Source organism: Hemicordylus capensis, chromosome 5 (assembly GCF_027244095.1).
Source record: "Hemicordylus capensis ecotype Gifberg chromosome 5, rHemCap1.1.pri, whole genome shotgun sequence".
NCBI lineage: Eukaryota > Metazoa > Chordata > Lepidosauria > Squamata > Cordylidae > Hemicordylus > Hemicordylus capensis.
This window is the reverse complement of record NC_069661.1, coordinates 154,937,376-154,964,436: the sequence shown is the minus strand read 5'-3', so window position 1 is coordinate 154,964,436 and position 27,061 is coordinate 154,937,376. Positions and strand designations below refer to the sequence as shown.

Below are 27,061 nucleotides of genomic sequence, written 5' to 3'. Positions count from 1 at the left end.
CGCAAAATCTAACAAACTGTTCCCTAGTCTGAATCTCCTTTTCCTGGAAAACTCATACACCATCTGATGATAATCAAGCTTCCTGCAATCCTCTCTTTCGATGATCTTCAGAAGTCCTTCCATGAGGGAAATCTCCAGGCTAGCTTTTGACGAGGCAGCAAAACACCATTGCTCCTCACTAAGCCTTTCTGCCCGTGCTTCCCTCATTTCCAGCCTAGCTTCTTCTCCTAACAAAGGAACCTTCCCTTCCTCCGACTTGGCTCTCTAGGTCCCACCCACCTGGTGTGCTGCTTGGCTGATACCTGGAGTTCACTAGTCTGTCAATCAGGACAGGGTTCACTTCTGGTTAACTCTTTAGGGAAGAGTGGCTGGTCACTTTACCCTGGTACTGACATGCACTTGTTCTTTTTGTGGGGCTTAGTGGAATGGCCCAACAGGATGGAGGGAGTCTTCGGGTTCAGGAGTGCTGGTAACAACTGCTCCTTCAATGGAACATGGGTGGGGCCAGGCTTTGGTACTGGTGGGGTCAGTTGTGTCATGTTGGGCATGAGCACATCCAAAGACTCCAACAATTGCATGCTGGAGGAACTAGTATGGTGCTCCTTGCCGCTGAGTTGGGTGGGTTTCTCCTGTAAGAGGGAGTTTGCCTTCAGGGCCCTTTCCCAGAGCAGTGCTCACATTGTGTGGCCCGATTCTGACAGGCTTGCCTTGTGAAGGCCAGGCAGAACATGCACTGCTCTACTTTGTGCGCCTCGCCGAGGCAAGCCAAACACTCTACGTAGCCGACCGAAGATGGAAGCTTTGCCGAACAAGACTTGCAGAGCTTGAAGCTTTTCTGAGCAGCCATAGGCCGTGGTTACATGGTGGGGAACTGAAGGCAGAGAAAACGACACAAAATGAACTGGCAGAAAAAGGAGAAGACAAAAAGGAAGAACAAACAAATAATAAATAGAATAAGAATGAGCTTGTTTTCTGTTTTAGTCTTTCACATGCAAAAAGTGTCAAGGAAGGTTCTCCAATGTCACTGCTCTAGTGGTTAGAAAAAGACTGAGGGACTGAGTGGATAAGTGCTTCTGTTACTAAAAGGGGACAGAGTTACCACCAAAATGGGTTAGCTCCGGAAGGTTCCGAGATGTGATCTGTGTGTGCGCAGACATCCTTAGTGTGACTGGACAATCAGACCCCTACTGAGAATTATTAAACCAACATTATGCAATGACATACCTCTTTGCACATATCACAAAGATTAAGGAGACTGTTTATAAGTTATCATGTAGCTCCCTTCAGATCAGAATCCCTCACCAACCTGACTGGAAAATAGGAAAAAGTATTAGCATCACCCACAAAGCTAGAGAAGGCAACAGCCATAATCTAAATCCTCATGAACAAAACTGTAGGGCACAAACCCAGTTTATTGCTCACAGTAACATTTTCTTCAAAAGAGCATGAAGGTAAATACTATTACCTTGCAACAAGCCCATTGTTTCCCATTGGCAAGGTTTTCAATTACATGACACTGTTTTTCTGCAAACAAATATAGCATCTTCCTTTCATTCATCAGTCAGATGATAAATCTTCCAATGTAACCTGTGGTCAGCAACAGTTGAATCTCATCTTTGCTTCAGACATCAGGAATGTTTACTCCCAACTGAAGATGCAAGGGTACAAGATATTTAAGAAGCAATTTAGCAATTGATTGTATATCTCTCACACTGTATTGCATATTCTCCTGCTCCATAAGCTCAGGTCTAGTTCCCAGAACTAGAGGTGTGCATTCATTCTAAGAATAAATTCAATCTGAAAAGAATGAGTCCCATTCAGTTCAGCTTCTGTCCATTCCAAAATAAATGAGAAGGGAATGAATGGATGCTGGCAATGCCATTTTCCTACTCCACACCTCTTCCAAGCCTGCAATGTCAGTTCCAACCCCTACAGATTTTAGAGTGAGATTTTAGAGCAGGGGTGGGTAACCTTGGCCCTCCAGCTGTTTTTGAACTGGAGTTGTAGTTCAAAAACAGCTGGAGGGCCAAGGTTCCCCACCCCTGTTTTAGATCAAAGGGCTGGGGTGGTTCTCTCCACTAGAGGCGCCGTCGTCATGCCTCGTGAAAGGACCAACCCTGGCCCAGGCTATTGATGAGTAAATAAATACAGCAGAGAGTAGTATTCAGCAGTGTGTTACTGTGTGGCAGCACTAGGGTTTTTACAAGTATGTCCCTATTTTCATTTGCAAAGTATTGGAGAATATGCAACAGTGAGCCCTCATAGCTGTTTTGGTGGGGAGCTGAGCTGGTACCCTATGAACTCCAGATACAGATACATTCAAAGCAGCCATGTACATAAACTACTGAGACCAAAGGTCCATCAAGTTCGGCATTCTCTTTCCCAATGAGATTCATCTGGAAAGCCCACAAGTAAAATTGAAGTACACAAGCTTTTCTGCTGTTATTCCTCAGCTACTGGCATTTGGTGGCATACTGCAACTGAACCTGAAGGTTTGGTTTAGCCATGACTAGCAGCCATTGATAGACTTGGCCTCCGTGAAGGTGCCTAACCCCCTTCTAAAACCATCTCAGTGGTCTTTGTCACATGTTGTGGCAGCAAATTCCTTGTTAATTACATTGTGTGGAGAACTATTTTGTTTCATCTTTCAACTTGTGTAAAAATACTTTTGTTTGTAAACTTTTTTTGTGAATTAATTTGATAGTTTACAATTGGCTGGCTGAGAAAGTAAAATGAAAAATTTAAGCCTATAGATTCACAACCGTTTCTCCAGGGTGTCTTCAAGGGCCATTAGTCATCTTTCCTCAATTGCAGTTTGCTCCAAATGCAATGTTCTCATCTGCTCAGCAAGCTAGAACAATGAGAATAAATTTACCACAGTGTTCTCCACACTTGTCTGATTCTCTGGATGCCCGGTTAATGTGACTTGATATCCCAAAGGGAATATGGAAGTACTGTTTTAAGTGCTCTCCCATACTACCCTAAACTTGAGCAACAAAAGTACCATCACCTTTCAGAGTGACTGTGGTAGTCCATGATAACACTGGTCTCACAGGACATTACACATTAATTCTCTTTAGTCAAGAGGTGTTTTCATGAACAAAAGCTGTGTAACAGAATCTTGTTTCATAGCTACAAGAAAATATGTTAAGTATCAATCTGATACTCATGTGAAAAATTAATTTTTTAAATTTAAGATAATTCTTTAAATTTCATCCCATTAATTTCAAAATTTAGGATGTGCTTAACAGAAATAAGATTTAAGCAACCATCTATTTTGTATATATATTATACAAAACCATCTATATTTTGTATATAAATTGCCCTAAATAAATAAGAAATTATGAACAAGTGGTGAAAATCTATTGTGGAACCGTAATCCTTTGTTTGGAATCAGGCAAAATAAACAGGAATTCCTATTCTAAATTTCACATATTGCCTTGATTACAATCTATTAGGAATAGAGGGGATTTTGAAATATATTGTTCATTGCAGGAACTCTTGGGGTGCAAATAGTGCTAGTGAGATTTCTAGTCGCCATGACACAGCCAATTCCTAAACTTGGTTATAAAAAAGATGGCAAAAAAGTAACTATTTAGGCTGATAAGGTAGACAACCTATTTGATATGGAATTTGCTATACACAGCTTTAAAAAATGAGGTTTTAGTTATCAGGTCAACCAAGTGAAATAATCAATTATTAAATTATGTTCAGGAAAGCAGGTGTTAGAATTTTTGCAGCTTACAGCATTCATCAAAATGTCATTCATCAGAAAAAAGATTCCAGTTGACACATTAGAAAATTGCCTTTTTGATTTTGCTGGTGACGCAAATGAGAAACAGGAGTATTTAAATCTACATGACATGCAATCTAAGGAAGTCCCATTGGGAACCTTTTGGAGAATAAGTAATAAAAAGAAGCAGCTTTCCTGCGTAACTCATATCTTTTGAAAATAAGCCAATCCACTGAAAAACAAGGCCCTCCGAGATTTGGAAACTACTGGAAATAAACTGAATTTTCTCTTATTTAATGTGAATGTAATATTTGTCATATGAATTGCTAAGTTGGCGAGCTATTTTTAATAAATTGTTTTTTCTTCACTTCAATTGGTATAATATAAAGACATGAGAATATTTTAAGGACTTTTAATATATTTAAAAATGGAAGATTCTGTATTACATAGGGTTATATGCCATTGATATCATATGTATGCTTTTCCAGGAAAAAACCCTTTCATGCTTAAAAAATGCACCTTAATTTAATACTGTACAACATATATAATAGTAAAGAAAGTAGTAAACAGGTTATGTGCCAGAGAGCTACACATTACAAGGCAATTACAATTTTGACACAAAGTAAAACATGTCTTCCAGTATCTGAAGGCAATTCACAATCATTTCCAAGGTATTTGTGAGATTTAAGGCCATTAGTTCTAATTAAAAGTTTTGACACAAATACTCACACAGTGAATTTCTTGTAAAAACTGTACATGCAAAAACATTGGATAATTAGGATAAGAGCAGGCATATCATAAAATACTTGAGTAGTTCTATACACAAAGATGTGCACAAAGCAACAAAGCTGTGCAATTTCAACCCAGTTAATTAATAATTACCACTTGTGTGCCCTAGATGACAGTGCGACTGGCAACAGCCAACTCAAAAGTGAGCCAGCATCCCTTTGAATAGAAAATCTAGATAACCTTACAGCCACTGGTAATTTGCATAAGAGCTTTAAATCACTCATAATAAAACATTCACCTGCAGAAAGCAATATGATGTCAAAGCTATACTGTTATGCAAGATACTCTATAGATTTCACATGTTGCATCAGCTAAATTATAGAACTCAAAAGTTATTTGATGCAGCCAATTCCTAAAATTATGTTATGTATGTATTATGTATGTTGTTCAAATTTATTTATGCCAGCATAATTGGTCTTAAAAAATGTAAACACAAGTTATTTCAGAAACTGGAATATCTTGCAAAAATACATATTCTTACATTATTCACATCTTGCAAGCATATTCACAGATATGTCAGATTAATTCTTTACTGAGCACTTGAGTGAGGTGTTTCCATTATTGAGACCTATGAATGTACTTGTTCCCCCCCTCCCCTGCTCTCTTTCTGTCTTTAGTTTTACATTTGCATTTGGCTGGACAGTCATTCAAAGAGATATTGCTCCTCTTGTGGATTTTACTATTGCAAGCTAGAAGACAATTCAAATATTCCAAGTCCTTAAGATTAAGAATAATTATAAAAAGTAGTTAAGTTTGAAAAGTAGTAACATGTAAACAATGATACAGAGGAATTGCATTCCCACATATTTGTATGTACATATTAAGTCAGGAAAGACAAGGACTTCTCAGTTGAACCCGTGACTTGTGCTTTCTCCAAAACACGTGTGACACTACTAGCTTTTTGTCTGTCAGAAACAAAATAAAACTCAAGAACAACCACCATTTTGCTCCTTGTACACAAAAGCTGTTCAGTTGCGCATGCAACCAGATTGGACATTTTGGTATAATGACGTTAAATTATTCTGTTCCAAAGTCCACCAGAAGCTCCTACTGCATACAAAGAGGGACACTTGGTCTCAGCTCATTGGCTCTTTAAAGTGTACCATAGCACTGGTGCACTTCCTAAGTAGCGCCCTATGGTTTGTGAAAAGCATTAAACATTTGGAGTGCTCATATTTGAGTCTGCAATACATGAATAGGAGGCGTGTATGGAGGAGGTGCAGGAGACGGCTTGATTCCTCTGACCCTCATATAGGAGAGAAACTGGTCTGGGATCTCAGCTAAGACATCTTTAGCAAGTCTGGCCATGCTTAATATGTGGTTTCCACTTCTGTCAATATAATCCCGAAATGGTACGAACTGAAATGAAAGACACAAACATATATTATTCACCATGGCCAATATGTCATCATACAGTGTGGAAAGCCTGGCAATAAAGTATCATTTATTTCAAAATGTAAAATTTCATTATAAACTCTGTTGACCTTAGCATTATAGATCTGAGACTTGGCTGCAAATATTGCACATATTATTTATTTATAAAAAATAGATGCAAGGAAAGATCTATTCATATTTGTGCTAATAAAGACAGATAAACATTTTCCTCTGAATAAGATTCCCCCTCCCCCTGCTTACAGTTATAAACTGGAATTATTGTTACTGTAATTGCTAGCACCGTTCATACACTTAACAGTATAATAGCTGCTCATGTTAACAGCAGTTAAGAAGTATTAAACTTTCAAGCAATTAGTGTTTTAACACTGTGGTCATTACAGATCCCATAAAACCATGTTACAGTATAATATCCCTATACTATAAATATTATCCTTAAAATTTTGTATGTTTATATAAAACTAGCCATTGTGCCCGCCAAAAATGACGGGCAAGACATGCTTTTCAGACCATCTCATGATGGGTCTAATCTGAAGTAAGGGGCCTTGAGAGAAAATGCCCTCACTCTGCCCCACCTCTCAGTGCGGCTATGCCCTTAGCTCCCTCTGCCTTGCTGCAGGAAGTAGCATCTCACTTGGCACCACTTCTCCACATCTCCCAACCCCTCATCCTCAAAAACCGATATCTTCCAAGGAGTTTTGGGGTCAGAATGCTTGTTTGCTTTTCTTCCACCTGCTCCAATTTTTGCGTCGGGATGGGGATGGGGTAGCCTGGCCAATCTGCTTCTCCCCCTGTCATTTTGTAGGTTTCAGTGTAGAGAGGATTTCTCAGTCTGCCCCCCACCCCGCCATTTTGGGAAGTGTTGAGAGGCAAGCCTGGCTCCCAGGGAAAGGCCTTTGCTTTGGGGGCCCCGGACACCTCCATACACCAATAATGGCTGTGCTTTGTGGCCAGCAGTTGGCAAGACGCTGCAGCTGGGGTTGGCCTCCCCCAACCCCCAATCAGGTCTTGCCTTAAAAGGCACGAAAGGCAGGCAGCTGGCAAACAGATGTCCCAATGTGAATTGTAATAATGGAAGCAGGCAGCAATGTGAAACATAAGAGAATTCAGAGAAGGGGCGAAGCAACAGGGCAAAGTCTGGAGGAGCCATTCCTCCATTGAAAATAATGGCACTTAATTTAAGGTAATTGAAGCTAATAAATGTGGATGAAAACAGGGGATGTGTATAGGAGTCATGGACACACTGACTCCAATTCCCCTTCCATGTACTTCTGGCAACTTATTTTTCAATAAGTTGACATCACCCCTCTCTAGAGTGACCCCCATTAATGCCAGATCTGCTGTTAAGGAAAGTGACCAAACCCTTTCATTCATCTGTAGCTATTTCAGAAACCTCCACTTTATCAACCTGTCTGACCCTTCAACTGGCTTTGGAGGTCCTGATCTCACTACTGGCCATATAACTGGTAGGTACCAGAGACAGGGCCTTTTTGTCAATGGCTCCTGAATTATGGAATGCCCTCCCTGGGGAGATCTGGCAAGCCCCCTTTCCTCTCTATTTGGGGAAAGATATTTTTATTTAAACAAGGATCTGAAGTCCAGTTTCTCTTTCTTTTGATCCCATGTTGCTGTCTTTTTCATATGAGAAAGTGCATGTGTATGTACGTACACACACACACACACACACACACACACACACACACACACACACAAACACACACTTTGAACATTTGAAAGATTTGACAGACAGTACTACTTGTGTTTTACCTGCACAATATCCCTTTCTGCATATTTTCCTCTTGAGGAGAGTCTTACTTCATCACCATCCAGTTCTTCCATAGCTTATAAAAGAGAGAATGAATTATTTTTACTGGTCTGAACAGAATTTATTCAGCAAAATTCATTTGAAAAATAGTTTTATTTTTAATTTATATAGAACTTTTGCAGTATATTACTAGGATTTGTTGAATTAGCAGCAAGTGATTTGATCTGAGTTCCCACAGCATCAGACAACTCACCTCTACGCTGGAAAATATCATCTACGTATTATTCACTCTCACAAGAGCTCTAATAGATGTATGATTTTGAGTCCCATTTTATGTACTGTATTCTGAAGCTGAAATTCAGCAACTTGTTCCACATCACTGGCAGTTCCCCTCCCAATGTCTGGTCACCATTTATTCTGCCATTAACCTTTCTTTCCACCACATCATCAACCTCTTTTTCTCCTCCAACTCCTTCCCTATGGCATTCAAACAAGTCACTGTCTCCCCCCATTCTAAAAAAAACACCCTTGACTCATCCTCCCTCTCTCACTACCGTTCACTCTCCCTTCTCACCTTTCCCTCCAGATTCATGGAATGCGCTGCTTACTCCCACACTCTGAACTCCCCACTCCCCTGCAACTCTGCTAAACCCCCTGTAATCTGGCTTCTGCTCCAAGAAGCCAGCTTTAACAACTTAAAAGGACTGTATGGTATGTAAATTGAACATTCCCAAAGATTAAGTATTGAAGATCAAAGGTTAATCTCAATGTCATCCAGCCACATCTGTCTTACTATTATCACATCTATGCATGTGTCTGGAACACTATCTGGTCAACGTTGTGGGATCAATTACAGTTGTTGGGGACCAATGACAAGCTGCTTTGGAAGAGTGCAACCAACCACTTGTATGCCCAATCCTTGCCCTTCCAGGCTTATTGCAACTAACAGGAGAGGCTGGGCGAGATGGCCCAGGGGACTGTGAACGAGATCCTGACCTCTCTGACCTTATTTTAGGAAAGACCACTCCGGCACCTTTCCTAAAAGAAAGGTGCCCCTAGATCCCTTAGATCTTTCTAATTACACCCTGGTTGACATCATCTCTTTTTTGGTCAAGATTCTAAAGTAAGTGGTGGTCCTAAAGTAAGTGGTGGCGAGGAGAGCTGGTCTTGTGGTAGCAAGCATGACTTGTCCCCATAGCTAAGCAGGGTCTGCCCTGGTTGCATCTGAATGGGAGACTAGAAGTGCAAGCACTGGAAGATATTCCCCTCAGGGGATGAAGCCGCTCTGGGAAGAGCAGAAGGTTCCAAGTTCCCTCCCTGGCTTCTCCAAGATAGGGCTGAGAGAGATTCCTGCCTGCAACCTTGGAGAAGCCACTGCCAGTCTGTGAAGACAATACTGAGCTAGATGGACCAATGATCTGACTCAGTATATGGCAGTTTCCTATGTCCCTATGTCCTACAACTCCAGGAATTATTGGAGAAGATGGATTACCTGGATCTATTTCAATCTAGTTTCCGACAGGTATTTGGTACTGAAACTGCTTTTGTTGCCCAGATGAACTACCTATGCTAGAAGGAACTGTTATCCTGCGAATTCCTCTCGACCTCTCAGTGGCTTTTGATAACATCAACCATGGTATCCTTCTCAAGCAGGCATTGGGGGTACTGTACTTCAATGGTTCTGTTCCCACTTGAGTGGCTATTTCTAGAAGGTGGTGCTAGGAGACTACTGCTTTGTGCTGTGGTGGTTATGCAACAGTATTTTACAAGGTTTCATTTTGCCCCTCATATCATTTAGCATCTATATGAAACCACTGAGTGAGGTCATCTGGGGATTTGGAATGCAGTATCATCAGTATTCTGACACCCAATTCTTTCTTTTCAACTAAATCAGGTGAGGCTGTGACAGAGGCGTAACTAGGGAAAACGGCGCCCGGGGCAAGCACTGAAATGTCACCCCCCCCCGCGCCCCCCGCCATACTACATTATACTTAGGTTTTTCCTCACAAGCGCCCGCCGCTGCTGCCAAGCCAGGCCACTGACTGGCCGCCAGGTGCCAGCAAAGCAATGCGGGGGGGGGGGGCGCAGGCGGCGCGGAAGGGACCGCTCGTGGGGAAGGGGGCACCGACGCGCTCCCTTGACTGCTGCAGCACTGCTGCACTGAGCAGGAAACATTTGTATTAACAAAAAATTAAAAAAATAATAATAAAAATTTGGTCATGACGGCGCCCCCCATGTGACCAGAAAAGATGGTGCCCGGGGCACGTGCCCCCCCGCCCCCCCTATAGTTATGCCTCTGGGCTGTGAAAGTGCTGAACTACTTACTGCCTGAGATTAGTGATGGATGAGGGTCAATTACAATCGGCAAGACAGAGGTGGTCATAGTGAGTGTTTTATTTGTGCTAGATCTAGGTGTCTGTCCTAATTTTAATGAGATTGCACATGTTTTGAGTTTGGGGGCACTTTTAGATGCAGCCTGGCACCCAAGTAGCCTCAAGGCATGAAACACCTTTTACCAGCTTTGGCTAGTATGCCATCTTGATTGGCATACCAGTACAGAAATACAATTACAGTTAATCATATTTCAGTAACATTCTGGTTGGATTACTGCAATGCATTGTGTGTGGGGCTGCCATTGAAGACAGTTCGGAAACTGCAGCTAATATAAGATGTGGGGGAATAGAATACTAACCAAGACCAGACTTATAGAACATACCTAACACAGTGTTACAACTTAACTGGCTTTCCTAACCATTCCTGGGCCCAATTCAGTATGCTGGTCGTGACCTCTAAAGCCCTCCATGGCTTAGAACCAGCAGGCTCAAGGACTGCCTCCTTTCATACCAACCTACCCAGCACTGAGATTGGCCTCTGAGGCTCTGCTTCAGGTTCCTACCCTATCTGAAGTGTAGCAGATGGGGAGCTGTGAGAGGGCCTTTTCTGTAGTGGAACCTGCTGTGCAGATGCCCTCCTCTGAGAGGTATGCCTGGTTCCAAGCCTGTGTTTATTTTGGCACCAGAAATTTTTATTTGTCCAGGGCCCCATCCCTCCCCTCCTCTCTCTCTCCTATCTATCTATCTATCTATCTATCTATCTATCTATCTATCTATCCATCCATCCTATATATATAGGCTCCAGTGGTGATGAATCTGTTTTTCAGTATGATCTGTTCTCACTGTAATTATTTTTACACCTTTATTAATGTTTATTATTATTATTATTGCTACACAGTCAGACAGGTGTTATTGACTGGTTTGTTTTATCCAGACATCGAGTCCTTCCCAAGGACCTGGGATGACTGAATTTTATTATCAATGTTGTTGCTGTTGTTATAGATATCGTCGCAGAATATAGGCTGTTCCCAGTAAAGTTGCTTTTTGTAATTGGCTGATGGTGATTTCTGTGGCTCCTATAGTGTTGAAGTGCTCTTCAAGGTCTTTTGGAACTGCACACAGGGCGCCAATTACCACTGGGATTATTTTGGTCTTCTTCTGCCACAGCCTTTCAATTTCAATTTGGAGATCTTTGTATTTGGTTATTTTTTCTATTTCTTTTTCTTCTATTCTGCTATCCCCTGGTATTGCTATGTCAATTATTTTAACTTGTTTTTCTTTCTTCTCGACTACAGTTATATCTGGTGTATTGTGTGGCAGATGTTTGTCTGTTTGTAGTCGGAAGTCCCATAATATTTTTGCATCTTCATTTTCTACAACTTTTTCAATTTGATGGTCCCACCAATTTTTGGCTACAGGTAGCTTGTATTTTTTGCAGATGTTCCAGTGTAGCATCTCTGCTACCTTGTCATTCCTTTGTTTGTAGTCAGTCTGTGAGATCTTTTTACGACACCTGATTAGGTGGTCCACTGTTTCATCTGCTTCCTTACAAAGGCGGCACTTGCAGTTTGTTGTTGATTTTTCTACTTTTGTTCTTAGTGCCTGTTCTTGTGCAGCCAATATTAAACCCTCTGTTTCATTCTTCAAGTTGTCATTCTTAAGCCACTGCCAGGTCTTGGTGATGTTTGATTTTCCAGTTATATTGTGCAGATATTGACCACGCAGTGGCTTATTTTTCCATTTTTCGGCTCGGTTTTTGATTTGTTCTTTCTTGTAGGCCTGCTTTGTTTCATTGGTGTTGAATAGTTTCTTGTTATTGACCATTTGAAGTGCATCTTCTTCACTGTCCTTGATATATTCTTCAAGGCCTCTTTTCTCCTCCTCTACTGTTTGATGGACTTGTAGCATTCCTCTTCCACCTGAGCTGCAAGGGAGGTATAGCCTATCTACATCACTGTGGGGGTGCGGAGCATGATTGATGGTCATTTTCCTGGTCTTACGATCTAGCGTCTCTAGCTCTGCCTGGGTCCAGTCTATTATTCCTACACTGTATCTGATAATAGGTATAGCCCAGGTGTTTATGGTTTTTATGATGTTCCCATCATTGAGTTTGGACTTTAGGATTTTTCTAACTCTCCTGATGTATTCACTTCCAATTTTTCTTTTAACTTCAGTGTGTGCGATGTTATCAGCCTGGAGAATTACTATTATTATTATTACTGCTACATTTTATATCCCGCTCTTCCTCCAAGGAGCCCAGAGTGGTGTACTACATACTTAGGTTTCTCCTCACAACAACCCTGTGAAGTAGGTTAGGCTGAGAGAGAAGTGACTGGCCCAGAGTCACCCAGCAATATCATGGCTGAATGGGGATTTGAACTCGGGTCTCCCCGATCCTAGTCCAGCACTCTAGCCACTACACCACACTATTATATCACTGTTTGCTGTCCTGAAAAGTTTTGCTTGATGGATAGGGTAAGAAATCCATAAATACATGAAGTAAATAATTTCACTGTATAAAAGGATATGCCAATACTACAGATTCAGTTTCAACTATACTGGAGCCACAAGGACACAGTTTTGATTCAAGCACTACCTGCCTGTATCTTCCCTCAAGTACTGCCATGGGCATTGTCTGGAACCTAATGTCTGCAAAAATTCTTTTCAGATTACCAGACAAAGGCTTTAAAATATCAGTATTGCATTCAGATTGGGATGCAGTTGTTACTGCTAAGCAGCAAAGTGCTGTGGGAGAATAGTCTGAATATAGGTATATTTGTGAATAAGCCAAGCAAATACTACTTTATGGGAAGAGAGCTGGTCTTGTGGTAGCAAGCATGACTTGTCCCTTTAAGCTAAGCAGGATCTGCCCTGGTTGCATACGAAAGGGAGACTAGAAGTGTGAGCACTGTAAGATTTTCCCCTCAGGGGATGGAGCCGCTCTGGGAACAGCATCTAGGCTCCAAGTTCCCTCCCTGGCTTCTCCAAGATAGGGCTGAGAGAGATTCCTGCCTGCAACCTTGGAGAAGCTGCTGCCAGTCTGTGTAGACAATACTGAGCGAGATGGACCTATGGCTTGACACAGTATATGGCAGCTTCCCATGTACTTTTAAATTTAAATATTACCCTAATCAGGTATCCTCATAGAACTATTATACAAAAAGGTTTGTGGGTAAACATGAGAACAGGTTTTCCATAATTCACTAGAAGCCTTTTGTGTCAGACAATACAGTAAACAGTGACGAGTCAAAGGTTCCCTTTTACTTCTTTACTTGGAAATAATTCTCAAAGAAAGTCTTCCAAACAAGAATAAATGCACATGTTACACCAGTGCTTGTTTAGGGATCAAAATGTTTTCAGTATCAAAATAGTTCAAAGGATCTCACATTCTAAAAGCTTAAACAAAATACTATGCAAAGAAATAGGGAAGCAGCAGAATGATGTGAGGTTTCACAAAGGTCTCTAAATGCTGGAATGTTCCCAACATTTAGAGACCTTAGCAAAACTATATCCACAAACCGCACCCCCTTTTATTTTTTTAACATGAAGACTTCATGTGAAGAAACCTTCGGTGTAAAGCTCACAGGTTTGACAGACAATGCCCTATGGAATTTACAAGATCACATCTGGCAGTGTGTCACAATTGTGAACATCATAATGCCACTAAAATGAGTCCACTCTTTGAATAGATTCTCCTTGGGCAGGCAAATGTCATTCAACTTGAATTTTGTGTGTTAGGTTCTGAGGCAATGGTATCCCCTCTACGAGCCAGGCAAGACATTCAATTTGGTGTAGAGAAACCTGTGGGCATGTTCAGTTCCCACAGTCCTTTCTTCCTTTTCAGATGGAAGGATCACAAGATGTAGCAGATTTATGCCCCATGTCACATTACGTCCTATGCACAGTGCATGAGAACTCACAGCCACATTATCTGTACATAATTTTTATTTGCCCGTTGTGTGAATTGGTCCCTTGTTTCCACTGATAGCTATACGACTTACTTCAAAACATCAAGTGAAATTGGGATGCTTACCATCAAATTCTGCTGGTCCAACTCCCACTATTATTATTGACATTGGAAGCCCTGAGGCCTTCAAAAGGAGAAAGACAAGACATTGATAATGAGACATTTTTCAAATATTACATTCAAATTATTAAAATATGAGTATTTATATATGCTTGTGGCTTCTAAGAGAACGACACTTAACATGCTTTTAAAACTGGTAATTAAAAACAATGGCCAACATCCAGACTAGTATTATGCTGGTGCTAATAATTAAGACTAATGCTGTGCCATTGTGCAAGGAGGTAGGGGTGATTTTCGATTTTCTGAAGCTCATTGTGCCTCTTGAAAATGTGTCTCTGAAGCTCAAGCAGCCTTCCAGGATATATTTCCAGAGGCACAGTGGACTTGAGAGGGAAGGGGATATTATAATCATCATAATAATAAATCACCATTTCCAACTCATGCAATGGCACAGCATTCATCTAGATACGAACACAGAAAGTAGGGATGTGCACGAACTGTGGTTTGTGCACATTTTGGCAGTGGGGCCCAGCAGCTTTAGGAAACAGAAGAGCAGGTTCTTACCTGCTCTCTGCCACCCTATGACTCTTCCTGCTGGGTGGATGAACATCCCTAGAAGCCCCATGCGGTGTCAACGCATGCATGGGCACCATATGCATGGTCTGCACACAGTGCTGACCATGCAAATGGCACCCATGCATTCACAGATGCCATGTGCGTGCTGACGCCACATGGGGCTTCTAGGGATGTGCGCTGTATCAGAAGGTAAGGACCTGCTCTCCTCTTTTTTAAAACTACCACTGCCAAAAACCATGGTTTGTGCACATCCCTAATAGGAAGCTGCCTTAGACCATTCTTAATTAACTTCTGCATTTTAGTGCTTCAAGCACTACCTGCTTGTATCTTCCCTCAAGTACTGCCATGGGCATTGACTGGAACCTAATGTCTGCATTCGTCCATCTAGTTCAGTATTGTCTATACTGACTAGAAGCGGCTCTCAAAGGTTTCAGACAGGAGTCTTTCCCAGCTGTACATGGAGATGCATGGGCCTTGAATGCAAAGCAGATGCTCTGTCACTGAGCTATAGTCCCATTCTCTAAGGGAAATATCTTACAACAGAGAGTCCCCACATGTGTCACCCATCCAAATGCAAACCAAAGTGAACCCTGCTTAGCAAATGGGAAAATTCATGCTCACTACCAAAAGACTGGCTTATTTCCTTAGCATCAAGCACTGCTATACCAGTGCAGTGCTAGTCTGTATGTTAGAATTCTTGTGCCTCAAATGTTCATGTGTCCAACATCTTGGATCGGAGTGTATGACGACATTACACACTACACCATTGAGGTGTCCCTGTGTGTCACTCACTACAACTGTACCAAATTCAGTTCAAATCGGTTAGCCAGTCCTCAAGTTAGTGCACTTGTGTCTCAAAGGTTCACATGCCTACCATCTTGGATTGGGGTGGATGACATCATCACAAATTACACCAGTGGGGAATCCCTATGTGTCCATACAGCTGTAGCAAATTTGGTTCAAATTGGTTAAGCAGTTCACAAGTTAGCCCACTTGTGCCTCAAAGGTTCACTTGTCCGCCATCTTGGATCAGGATGGATTACATCATCACAAACTACGCTGTTGAAGTGTCCCTATGTGTCCCTACAGCTGTACCCAATTTAGTTCATACTGGTCCAGGTGTTGCAAAGTTGATGGCTGCAGGAGGGAGGGGGGAACGGGACACACACAGACGGACACACACACAGAATGTGGGTGATCTCATAAGCCTACTGGAAAGTAGGCTAAAAATAACCAAAAGCTTGACTAAACAGGTGTGTCTTGAGAGTTTTTCTAAAAGGTGCCAAGGATAGTGAAGCTCTAATTCCAGCCAGATGTGCATTCCAAAGCCTGCGGGTGGCTATGCAGCTTGATCAGGTGTTCCAGAAACGTAATCAACAAAAATAGTGTTAGAGTCCAATGATTTTGGTTGGAGATAACGAAGCACATGCTTCACCATCACAATGAAATCAATTGGATCATAAAGGATTCATTGGATTGTGCCAAATGTATCTAAGTCACATGTACACATTACCAACAGTGTTTCCTCTAAGGCACGGGCATGTGCATACACTCATATGTTTTTTGATGCCTGCTCAGTCAATTTTAGAGCCTGCTCAGGTTGAATTAGGAAGGCCCCACTCTGAATATACGTGTGCACACATTGCCTAGATACTGCCGCCCAGAACAAAACTCATTCAGCACACAGATAAAAAAAAGTGGGAGAGAGAATACTGATGACCCACTGGCAATCTTCACTGCTATATAAAAAGGACTGCAAAGACAGAAGTCCTGTATGTGTGCAGTTCTGTACTCCCTTCTGCTTACCCTAAACTAGAATGGTGGGAGAAAAAGGAAGGGAATATGCATCTACACTTAGAACTACTGGTCAGCCAAATTTTCCATGCCTTGCACAGTGTTTTATTCTGTAGGCCAGAGCTGCTCCAGATGCTTTGCAGCATGCAGTAAAGATAATGGCCTAGTTCAAATACGATGGCTAGTTCAAAACCATTTTGTTTTTTTATAACAAGAAGCCATGTTCTTTAACATGCCCCCCTCCTCCCCTTCTTCACATTCAAGGGGAGAAGATTAGAAGAAGGAAATTAAAATCAGAGGAGGAGAGAGCATGAAAGCTGGAGGCTCACTGTGGTTCATTCTTACAAGAACAAATCATGGGCCTGTGGGGCGAGGAGCAGGGCCTTTATTGCAATTACCCTTAGACTGTGGAATGACTTTCCTGAGGAGCTGCAGAGCATCTTTTGGAGGGAATGTAAACTCATCTGTTCCGAAGGACTTTGGATTCTTTAGTGTTGGTTGTGTTTTTACTGCAGCCGTTAGTGGTATGGTTTTATTGTTGGGTGGAAGCATGTGTGTGTGTGTGCGCACACGCAATAGCATTTTTGTTTTAATCTCTGTTATAAGATGCCTTAACCTTTGAAAGCAGGATATAAATATTTTAAAATGCAAATATTTAAATGTCTCTTCTGCTACCTACCAATAACAGGGAAAATTTAGTACATAAAGGCAGTAGAGCGCAAACGTGGGAAAGGTGAACACTGGGCAGAAGATCAGAAACAGTATTTAAATACAAGTGAGACAAGACGAGTGTGAAAATGTGTATGAGAAAGAGGTGGTCAGAGAAACAGCTAGGTGATCAGTTGAGAATATAGTACAAAACCAATGAGATCTGAAAGTCTGGCCTCCAATTTATTATGGAGTCAGGCTACATTATTTAATGATTCTGTTTTAAAAAACAGTTTTAGTACAAGATCAAGTTTAAAACTACAGCAACTACACAAACTTACATTCACTATGGACTCCTTTGTTTGAGCCATGTCAGAAATGACCCCATCTGTAATAATGAGAAGAACAAAATACTGGGAGCCATCTTTTATTGAGGCAGCATATCTAAAAAACACATACAAAATCAGTTTTAATATCAGAAAAAATCATTCATAATGCTTTAAAAACTACCTCTATGTATCACAGAAACAAACTGAAGACAGATAAAACATTTTAAACTGTAACATGAAACAAGCATGTAACTATAGGGCATACATTACTATGCTATCATTAAACATGGTTATGTACATTTATCAAGTTTACTGTGAGATTGTGAATCTATGGATATTTAAAAACACAACAGCAGCTACATTTGTGTGGGCAGCTATGTTTGTTCTTTTGTTTCCACACAAACATGCAAAAGATGGTCCAAAATCTTTGAATTATTTTTCTTCTGAACAGCGTTTTATTCAGTCATTTATGTATATATATATATTTGTACTGAATTAACTATTGATATTGATGCAATATATTTGGTGTTTCTTTTTTGCAATGCCATCTGGCTGAACAAATATATTTTCTAGAAAAACATGAGTTAATTGCACAGGAGAGGATAATAAATGCACAGCTAAGGAATATTAATTGAATTTTAATGTTCAGTTTATTTGTTTTTCTACCTCTTTTGTATTTGTTAGCATAAGTATATAATGTATGGTGTGTGTGTCTGTAGTCTTAGTATTAATAATGCTTTGTTATTCAATATCAATTCACAATAAAAATAAGTAAAACACATATCAGTTAATAGAACAATTGTGAGGACAGACCTGTTTGGAAAATGGCATTAAAATTTAAAGGCTGCAAGGGAAATATGAGAAACCAGTAAACAAGACCCACTCTTGACGGGGCAAAGTCATTTTCCATAGATTACATTGCTAGGAAAGTTCAAGAAATGGAATCCGAGAGGCCCTCTAATAGCACAATGGTAACATTTGCAGAAAGTGTGATACTGGAGTATTTGACTTAACTCTAAAAATGGGGCTAGTTTCCCTAGCTAAACAATCCACTCTTGAGGTAAGAGTTGATGGAACAGCCTGTGCAAGGAGAGTGGCTATTTAAAGTTAAAACTTCTTTGGGCATCAGTTGAGAAGCGTGGGGTGGTGGTGGTGTAAAATTTAAATAGCCACTCACTGCTTCTCAGCTAATACATGGGGAGGTTTAAAGAAGCGGTGCAAGAGACAAGGGTGGATAGAGCAGCCTGGGTGTCTTGCACAGCTTTTAAAACTCTCCCCACGTGCCAGTTGGGAAGCAGGGAGAGTAGCTATTTAAATTGTACAACAATGTTGTAGGGAGGTTAGAAAACCACAAATAACCAAAAATACCCCTACAATAATTTCACAGGAATACAGACAGGTGGCCCGTGAACAGGCAAAATCGCTATTTATTTATTTTTATTATTTCTTTATGTTAACCACTTCAGAAACTTTTGTTGAAAAGTTATCCCTTTTGTTGAAAAGTCATACAGTCATCCCTTGCGAGGGGTCCAATCTGGGAAAACCTTGCAGTTGGTGAGCCATTGAAATCAATGGCAAACAGAGGGTAAGGGGAATTGCGGTCATGAAAGAACCTCAAAATACAGTAAAAAAATAGAAAAAAACCCTTCAAATCACCACGAGTTAGGTAAGAGGAGTGAAGGGGAATCCCTGGAAATCGCCCCTGACTCCCCAAAATCACACCCCCTCCCCACAAATTGCCAATAAATCTTGCCAGACTGCGGATACTCATGTCACGGTTGGTGAGACCTGCCACAATTTCCCAGTCACGGATAAGGATGTGCATGAACTGGTTCGGAGGCCCTTTTACAGACCTCCAAACTGGTTTGAACGTCCGGTGGTTTGAAGGTGGAGGGGATAGGACTGGGGAGGGTGCTCTTCCCCCCACCAGCGCTATCAATGAAATCGGTCCTGCGGGGCGGCAGCATATCTCGTCACCCTGATGTAGGTAGGACTAGAAGTGCACGTCACCCTAATGTAGGTTGGACCAGAAGTGCACGTCACACCGAGCACTTCTGGGTACTTCCAGTCCAACGTACACTGGGGCAGCAAGGATGTATGCTGCTGCCCCACTGGATTGATTTCAATGACAGCGCCAGTGGGGGAAATGCAGTGTGGGGGGAGAGCACCCTCCCCAGTCCTTAAAGCTATCTCCCCACCTTCAAACTGGCAGGCAGCAGTTCCGTGCACACCACGTGTCACGGATACTCAAAACTGTGAATAGGAAACCTGCGGTTGGGATGACTGTATAAATATTTGTTGTTGTTGTCTCTTGGGCATGTTGTTGTTTTGGAATTATTGATCTGATTATTTAGTCTTACAGAACTGTTGAGAACAACAGTTAAAATCTGCTGATTATATTCAAAATGTCTTCAAAAAACTACAAAATAAATTATATTTTCCCCAAGCACATTCTTTTGTAAAAAGTAGTACATTCAGCAAATTTAACCTGCAGAACTGTGTATGCAAAATGTGGTATCTGTAGGTCATTGGGAAGTATGTCTTTATTTCAAACAAACAAATTCATCAAAATATATAATTACAATGTTTAGTTGTACTGTGAGCATCCTCTAAAATAAAAGGCTAAAGTCTAATCCCGTGTCTGCCCGTGTCTTTCTTGGCCGTTCTGGGCATGCGCGGAGCGCATGCCCAGAACGTCTGAGAAAGATACGGCCGCAGGCACCAGGCGGCCATGTTGGCTCCCAAAGTGAAAGGAGGAGAAGCGGGGACCGGGGAGGGCGGAGGTAGCAGCGGCGGGGCCGGCCCTGCCGCTGAAGCGGCCGTATGGAGCCTTGCGGTCATGAGGGAGCAGAGTCCAAAAGATGGCTGAGGGTTGGATGGCTGTGGTGGCGAGTGGGGCCCATGGCGGCGGCGGGGCAACGGTTGGTGGTTGCGGGGCCAGCCCGGCAGCGGAAGGGCAGCCCGCAGTGGGCCCCGATACCAGGGGCTGAAGGTGGGAATGGAGGGAGCGGTGGCTGTCCGGCAGCCGCCCGCAACGATGAACAAGCGGCGGCAGCGGCCACGGCAGGCCACGTGGCGTGGCAGGCCCACCGCGGCCGGCATCGGACCCAGTCACCGCCTCCTGCTGCTGCTTCGCTGCTGCTTCCAATGTGAACTGTTTGCCGCCCGGGAGGAGGAGCGGCGGGCCGGTAAGAAAAAAAATTTAAAATGCAGGGGGGAGGGGCAAGAGGGACTGGGACAGGAGGGTGAGAGGGAGGGAAGGGTGAGAGAGAGGGGTGGGAGAGGGAGGGAGGACAAGAGATTGGGGTGGGAGGGAGGGGAAGAGAGGCAAGAGTGTGGGGCCAGAGGAGGCGGTGGGCCCAGCCGGGTGGAGGAGAGGGGAAAAACGTAATCCAACTAGCGCCCGTTAATTTAACAGGCTTAAAATCACTAGTTTAAAATAAATTAGAAAGGTTTTCCCATTCTTATTGACTTTGCAATCTTTGTCAATCAGATTGATTCAAAATTGCTTCAAATGCTGCACGTTTTCTCAAGGGAGTACAACCAAGTTATCTTTGTTATGACAGTTTTAAAGCTGGCAAAACCTGTATTTGCTATAGTATATTGGTTTGCTTCTGGAATTCTCATTTTATCCATCTCAAGAGAAAACACAAAAAGCTCTGTGGTATTACAGTTTTCAAAATGTGAGTACTTTAGAATTGAGTTCCAATGAGAAGACATGCAGTTCTCTCTTAAAAGTCTTGATTGGCAACCCTTTCAGAGCATCATGTCTGAAATTAATGATGATGTTTAAATGTGAGGTACTCGCCATGATGGTCTAACACAGTGATTCTCAAACTTGGGTCCTCAGGTGTTATTGGACTTCAACTCCCATAATCCCCAACCAAAGGCCACTGAGGCTGGGGATTATGGGAGTTGAAGTCCAATAACACCTGAGGACCCAAGTTTGAGAATCCCTGGTCTAACATTTGACCTAACTGGACATATTGCTAATCACGTCATTCGCTCAGCACATTAAAAAAAAAAGGGAGATAGAAGGTGAAAAAATCCAATTATCACCAATGACACTTGCACCCCTGAGGCAAAGAGAGCTGTCCAGATCCAGAAAAGGACCATGGTAGGGGCAAAGGTGCACCTTGCCACAGCAGTCCCAATCTTTATCCCCATCCACTGTGAATATTTCCATTTCAAAAATTCAAATATACAGAGCTGAATCACACAATTATGTCTTGTTCAACTTGGTATAAAATCTAGAAGGTGAAACCATCTATAGTCTGAGGAAATGTTAGACATAACCTTAATCCAAAAGCCTGAATGCCTTGGTACAATGACATAACCCCTTCATCCTTATTCTTAAGTGAAACCAAGTTTAAGTGGCTGACATGATGCACAGCAGTATAAAGCTGCTGCACACTGCACTGGAGCTGATGCAGACTGATAAGACAGTCCGGACTCTAGAAAATAATGGGATTTAGGGGCTGTGCAAGCAGTGATGCTGCACTTTCTCCCATTCATGATGATGGCAGGAACTGCAGTAGCTCTGCCTGCATAACTGCCCTTTCTCTACAGTGTTGGGGTTGTCTTATGAGTCTGCAACAGCTCTGATATAGTGTGCAGTGGCTTTGTACCACTGCACATCATGCCTGCCAGTATGTGCATTACTACATTTGCTCATATGCATCCCTTCCGACCTTTTGTGGTTCTCCCCATTTTAAACAGTAAGCTTTAGCCGGGGGAACATGTCTATTTTTTGCTTAGAAGAGTTGGTCTGTAGACCCACTTCATATAGAGAATGGGAATCTGCCACTTGTATTGCATTACTCTCCTGTTTTAGAAGCAAACTATAAATTAACAGTGCTCCAAGAGCATTCTTTAAAAAGGAAGACAGGTTTGGGAAGGGAAATTTAGAGAGAAGATATGGCTGGGGAGAGAAAAACAGGTTTCTCACCTGTAACTTATGATCTGGTAGTGATCCATTGACATCCATGAGAATGGGTACTGCGCCTGCGCAGGATCCTTGTGGTGGAATGCTGCAGCTCCTCGAGACGTTTGCACCCTGTCTCCAGCGTGGTGCTATTTAAGGTGGGCTAGGCGCCATGTTCCTCAGTTCTTGGACAACTGCCCATGAGGATGATCATCCCTAGTTGGTGAGTTCACTTTGGAATCTTACTGCATGCACACTCTTTACGCTGATAGCGGAACACTACTGCAGTGGGGTGGTACGGGAGGGTCTTATGGATGTCAACGGATCACTACCATATCATACGTTTCAGGTGAGCAATTTGGATCATGATCCATTATTTGGATCATGATCTGTTGAGATCCATAAGAATGGGTGTTTAGCTAACTCCCTTTGGAAGAGAGTGCAGTCATAGTCATTGTAACACCCACTTTAAAACACTTCTCCCAAAGCTTGCCTCAGCAACAGAGCATAATTTGATTAAGCGTAGTGTTTAATGAATGGTAACTCTGTGGACCATGTTGCTGCTTTGCAAATTCCTTAAAAGTTACACCAGACAAGTGTGCAGTGGACTAGTGATGTGCACGGTCCGGAGAAGTCCGGACCGGCACCGAAGGGGGGCCTTGTTTTTAGGGCGGGGAGGGCTTGCTTAGCCCTCCCGCCTCCTTGCCCCCGCCAGCGCCCATATTTTCTAGTATAGGGGCGCTGGAAACCAGCTGCCCCCCCCCCCGCCGCCGCGGCGAAAGAACTCCCCATGCCAGCCCTCCCTCCCTCCCAGCTAGCTGCCCTCCCGCCCGCTGCTCACCCGCTCACCGGATAGTAAACGAGAGGAGCTCCGGCACAGAGCTCCTCTTGTTTGGAAGGCCTCCAGCAGAATGGTGTTTTGCGCGCGCCGCAAAGCACGCCGTTCGCCGGAGGCCCGGTCTACCCGCCGGGAAAGGGCCGGGTAGACCGGGCCTCCGAGGCCCGGTCTACCCAGCGATCGGAGGCCCGGTCTACCCGGCCCTTTCCCGGCGGGTAGACCGGGCCTCCGGCGAACGGCGTGCTTTGCGGTGCGCGCATGCGCGCGCAAAACACCATTCTGCCGGAGGCCTTCCAAACGAGAGGAGCTCTGTGCCGGAGCTCCTCTCGTTTACTATCCAGTGAGCGGGTGAGCAGCGGGCGGGAGGGCAGGCGGGCAGCTAGCTGGGAGGGAGGGAGGGCTGGCATGGGGAGTTCTTTCGCCGCGGCGGCGGCGGGGGGGGGCTGGTTTCCAGCGCCCCTATACTAGAAAATACGGGCGCTGGCGGGGGCAAGGAGGCGGGAGGGCTAAGCAAGCCCTCCCACCCTTAAAGGCATACCCCCCCCCGGACCCGAACCAGGCAGGGCCGGACCGGTCCGGCAGTTCGGCCATTCTTTGGAATGGCCGCCGGACCGGTTCGGGCACACCACTACAGTGGACGAAGCATAGCCACGAGTGGAATGAGTCTTGATAGCTTTTGGAGGATCTACTTCTGTGATCTATAAGTCTATAAAATTAGTTCCACTAGCTAGTGGGACATTCTTTGTCTTAAAAATGCAAGAACCCTTAGCCGAGCCTTTGAAAATGACAAAAATGTTTTTGATGGTCCTGAAGCCTTTTGTATGATGTAGGTAGTATAGCAAACCTTGTCGTACATCTAGGGAGTGCATAGCTAGCTCCAATGACATGGAAGGATCTTTGAAGAATGTTGGAAGGATGATATCTTGGTTAAGGTGAAAATCTGACTACCTTGGGAAGGAAGTCAGGATCCATACGCATCATCAATTTGTAAGGATAAATTCTGGTAAGAGGCGAGTCTATATGCAAAGCTGTTAGTTCACTAACTTGTTTAGCCTTTGTTATGGCTATAAGGAAAGCTGTCTTCAAAGTCACTAATTTAGTAGAAAGAGGGTTTAGTGGTTCGAAAGGGCTTTGGGTCAAGGCCGAGAGAACGAGTGATATGCTCCATTGCTCCACCGGAGTTCAAATAGGTGGGTATAAGTTCATGAGGCCTTTTAGAAAAGCTCTGCTATCCGGGTGCGAGAAGAGTGTTGTGCCTTCCCAGCCAGGATGTTTTGATGACTTTCAGTGACAGATTCGCCAAACCCTGAGATTTCAAGGTTGTCAAATAGAGAAAAACCTCTTTGATTGTAGCTTGTTTTGGGTTACAACCTCTGAGTTTTGCATAGTTTTCAAAACGCAGCCACCTTCTCAAGTAAGTATGTCTTGTGGAAGGCTTCCTCTGGTTAAACAATATCTTTATTAGAAGCCTATTCTCCATGCTGTCAGACATAACGTGAGCATGTCCGGATGCAATATTTGGCCATTGTCTAGTGTCAGAAGATCTGTTTCTTGTGGTAACCTGTGGTGCCTGTTTCTTGACAGTCTGAGCACTTGTGGAAACCACGGTTGGCGTGGCCACCACGGAGTCACTAGAATACATGATACTGGATGGTTAACAGGTGTGCTGCCACACAACCAATCAAGGGTTGCGGGGGAGGGAAATGTAAGGGATCTCCTGAATCCAGTCCATCTGAAAAGCATCCCACAATCACTGCAGGTCGTGACCTGCTCTGGAACAAAATCAGATACATTTCATGTTTTCTGATGTGGCAAACAGGTCTATGGTAGGACAGATCCAGTTCTTGAAGAGTGGTGCAACATACTCTGTCTTTATTTCCCATTCATGTTGCTATTGTTCAGCAAAAGTGAGACAGACTTTCTGCTAAGAAATTGTCCAGACCCTTCATATGAATCATTGTAGGGTAGATCTAGTGTCTGATGCACCAGTGCCAAAGTTGTATACTGAGGGCACAGAGGGATCACAACACTGTCCTGCCCTGTCTGTCGGTGTAGACCAGGGCAGTAGTATTGTCCAGCTGTACTTGTACTAGCTGGTCCTTTAGAAGTGGTAGGAAGGCTTTCATCCCCTGAAACACAGCTAGGAGCTCTAAAAAACCTGACATGGAACTGTTTTTGTTGTGGATTTCATTTGCCTTGTATTTGATGGCCATTGCAGTGAGCACCCCAACCCAGTAGGGCTGCATCTGTTGTTATACAGATAGTTGGATTTAGAATCTGAAGAGGGACACCCCCCCAAGAGGTTGCCTTTGTTCGAACACCAATTCAAAGTCCGTAGTATCTTAGTGCCGATTTTGAGACACATTTGTTGGCTGTCTACATTCAGGAGGAAAACTGAAAGAAACCAAAGTTGAAGTTTCCCCATTTTAACTGTGCATAATGCACTATTGTATTGCAGGATGCCATTAGGCCAGCAGTCTTTATATGAATCAAGCAGGCTGAGTTGGCCGTTGTTGGAAACTCTGGACCATCTCCCTGATGCAGTTGTAGCGTTCCTGGGGTAAGTATGCCCATTTCTTTTCCATGTTTAGAACTGCACCAATGTAGCTTATAACACATATAGGTTCTAGGTGAGACTTTTTCTAATTGACTTGGATGCCCAAGTCTTGGAGGAGATCCAATACATATAATGTATGAGAATGCAAGTTGTTTTGGTCTTTTGGTGTTATGAGCCAGTTGTCCAGATACGGGTAGACTGCAATGCCCTACATTGTCAGGTGAACCACCATCACTGCCATGCATTTGGTAAATACCCTGGGGGAGTTGGAAAGGCTGAAGGGTAATACCTTGTATTGGTACACTTTATCTCCCATGGTGAATCTTAGATAGTTTCTGTGTGCCTTCCTGATGCCAATGTGAAAATAGGCATATTTTAGGTCCAGCATTGAAAGCCAGTTTTCTTGATACAGAAGAGGTAGGATCTCCTGCAACGTTATCATTTGGGATTTTTTCACAAGGACAAATTTGTTTAAGTGGCGAAGATCCCTAATCGGCCGGATTCCACCTCCCCTTTTTGGTATCTGAAAATATTAGGAGTAAAAACCCTCCAATCTCTGCGCCTACCACACAGGGGCAATTGCTCCCATTGCTAGCAGCTCCATCCCCTCAGTGAAGGGGTTGGTTGAGTGAATCTCATCCCGGAGAACTTCAGAAACACCTTGAACTCTATCGTGTACCCCACGGAAACTATCTTGAGGACCCAGCGGTCTGATGTTATGCAGTGCCATGCAGGGGCATGGCATGCCAGCTTGATAGAGTTGGTTGCTGGCATTAATGATGGAGTCACAAACTTGGTGGAGTTGGTTGCACGCCGTGATGGTATAGCCCCTAAAGGAGGTGTTGAGGGGGATCAGATCAGGAGATGTAGCTGCAACAATAGGCAATCGCAAACCTCAAAGATGCTTCTAAGTCTCCGCTTGCTTGGTAAGTTATCCTTGGTTGTTTTTATTCTTGTTCTGGTAGGGACATTTGTTGTAAGGGTGGTATTGTTTCCTGAAGTCCCTCCTGACTTGTTGTCTAAATGTTGCCTCTGTTTAGACTTGTATCTTGAAGTGTAGGTAGATGAAGAAGAAAAGGCTATAACGGCCTTTGCTGTAAACTTTGACTTTTAAAAACTTCTCCATGGTGGAATCTGTTTCCTCACTGAAGAGGCCTTTTCCATCAGACAGCAGATCTTCGATCTTCTCCTTCATAACATTCTGTAATGAGGAAGAGCAAAGCCAGGCATGTTGTCTTATCGACACAGAGGTTGTCATAGATCTAGACTCAGTTTTGGCTAGATGCTTCACCGTGCTGAGTTGTTGGCGTGTGAGTGCTGAAGATTTAGTCATAGTCTGAATCACTTTTTAAAATC

At 43.1% G+C, this 27,061-nt stretch overlaps 1 protein-coding gene across 4 annotated transcripts in view; it reads right to left on the bottom strand.

Moving 5' to 3' along the window:
- Positions 1-4,131: 4,131 nt before the first annotated feature.
- CPNE8 (copine 8) overlaps positions 4,132-27,061 on the bottom strand; it is a 116,759-nt gene continuing 93,829 nt past the window's right edge. For 3 of the 4 annotated variants that reach the window (XM_053254736.1, XM_053254737.1, XM_053254739.1), the window contains 4 exons: positions 17,399-17,501; positions 14,046-14,103; positions 7,682-7,755; positions 4,132-5,881 (listed from right to left, as the gene is read on the bottom strand). In XM_053254736.1, the coding sequence (XP_053110711.1) occupies positions 5,693-5,881; positions 7,682-7,755; positions 14,046-14,103; positions 17,399-17,501 (424 nt within the window). In that variant the 3' untranslated portion in view covers positions 4,132-5,692. Of the gene's footprint in view, positions 5,882-7,681; positions 7,756-14,045; positions 14,104-17,398; positions 17,502-27,061 lie in introns of those variants that run through there. The other variant, XR_008308319.1, reaches the window with a different exon arrangement.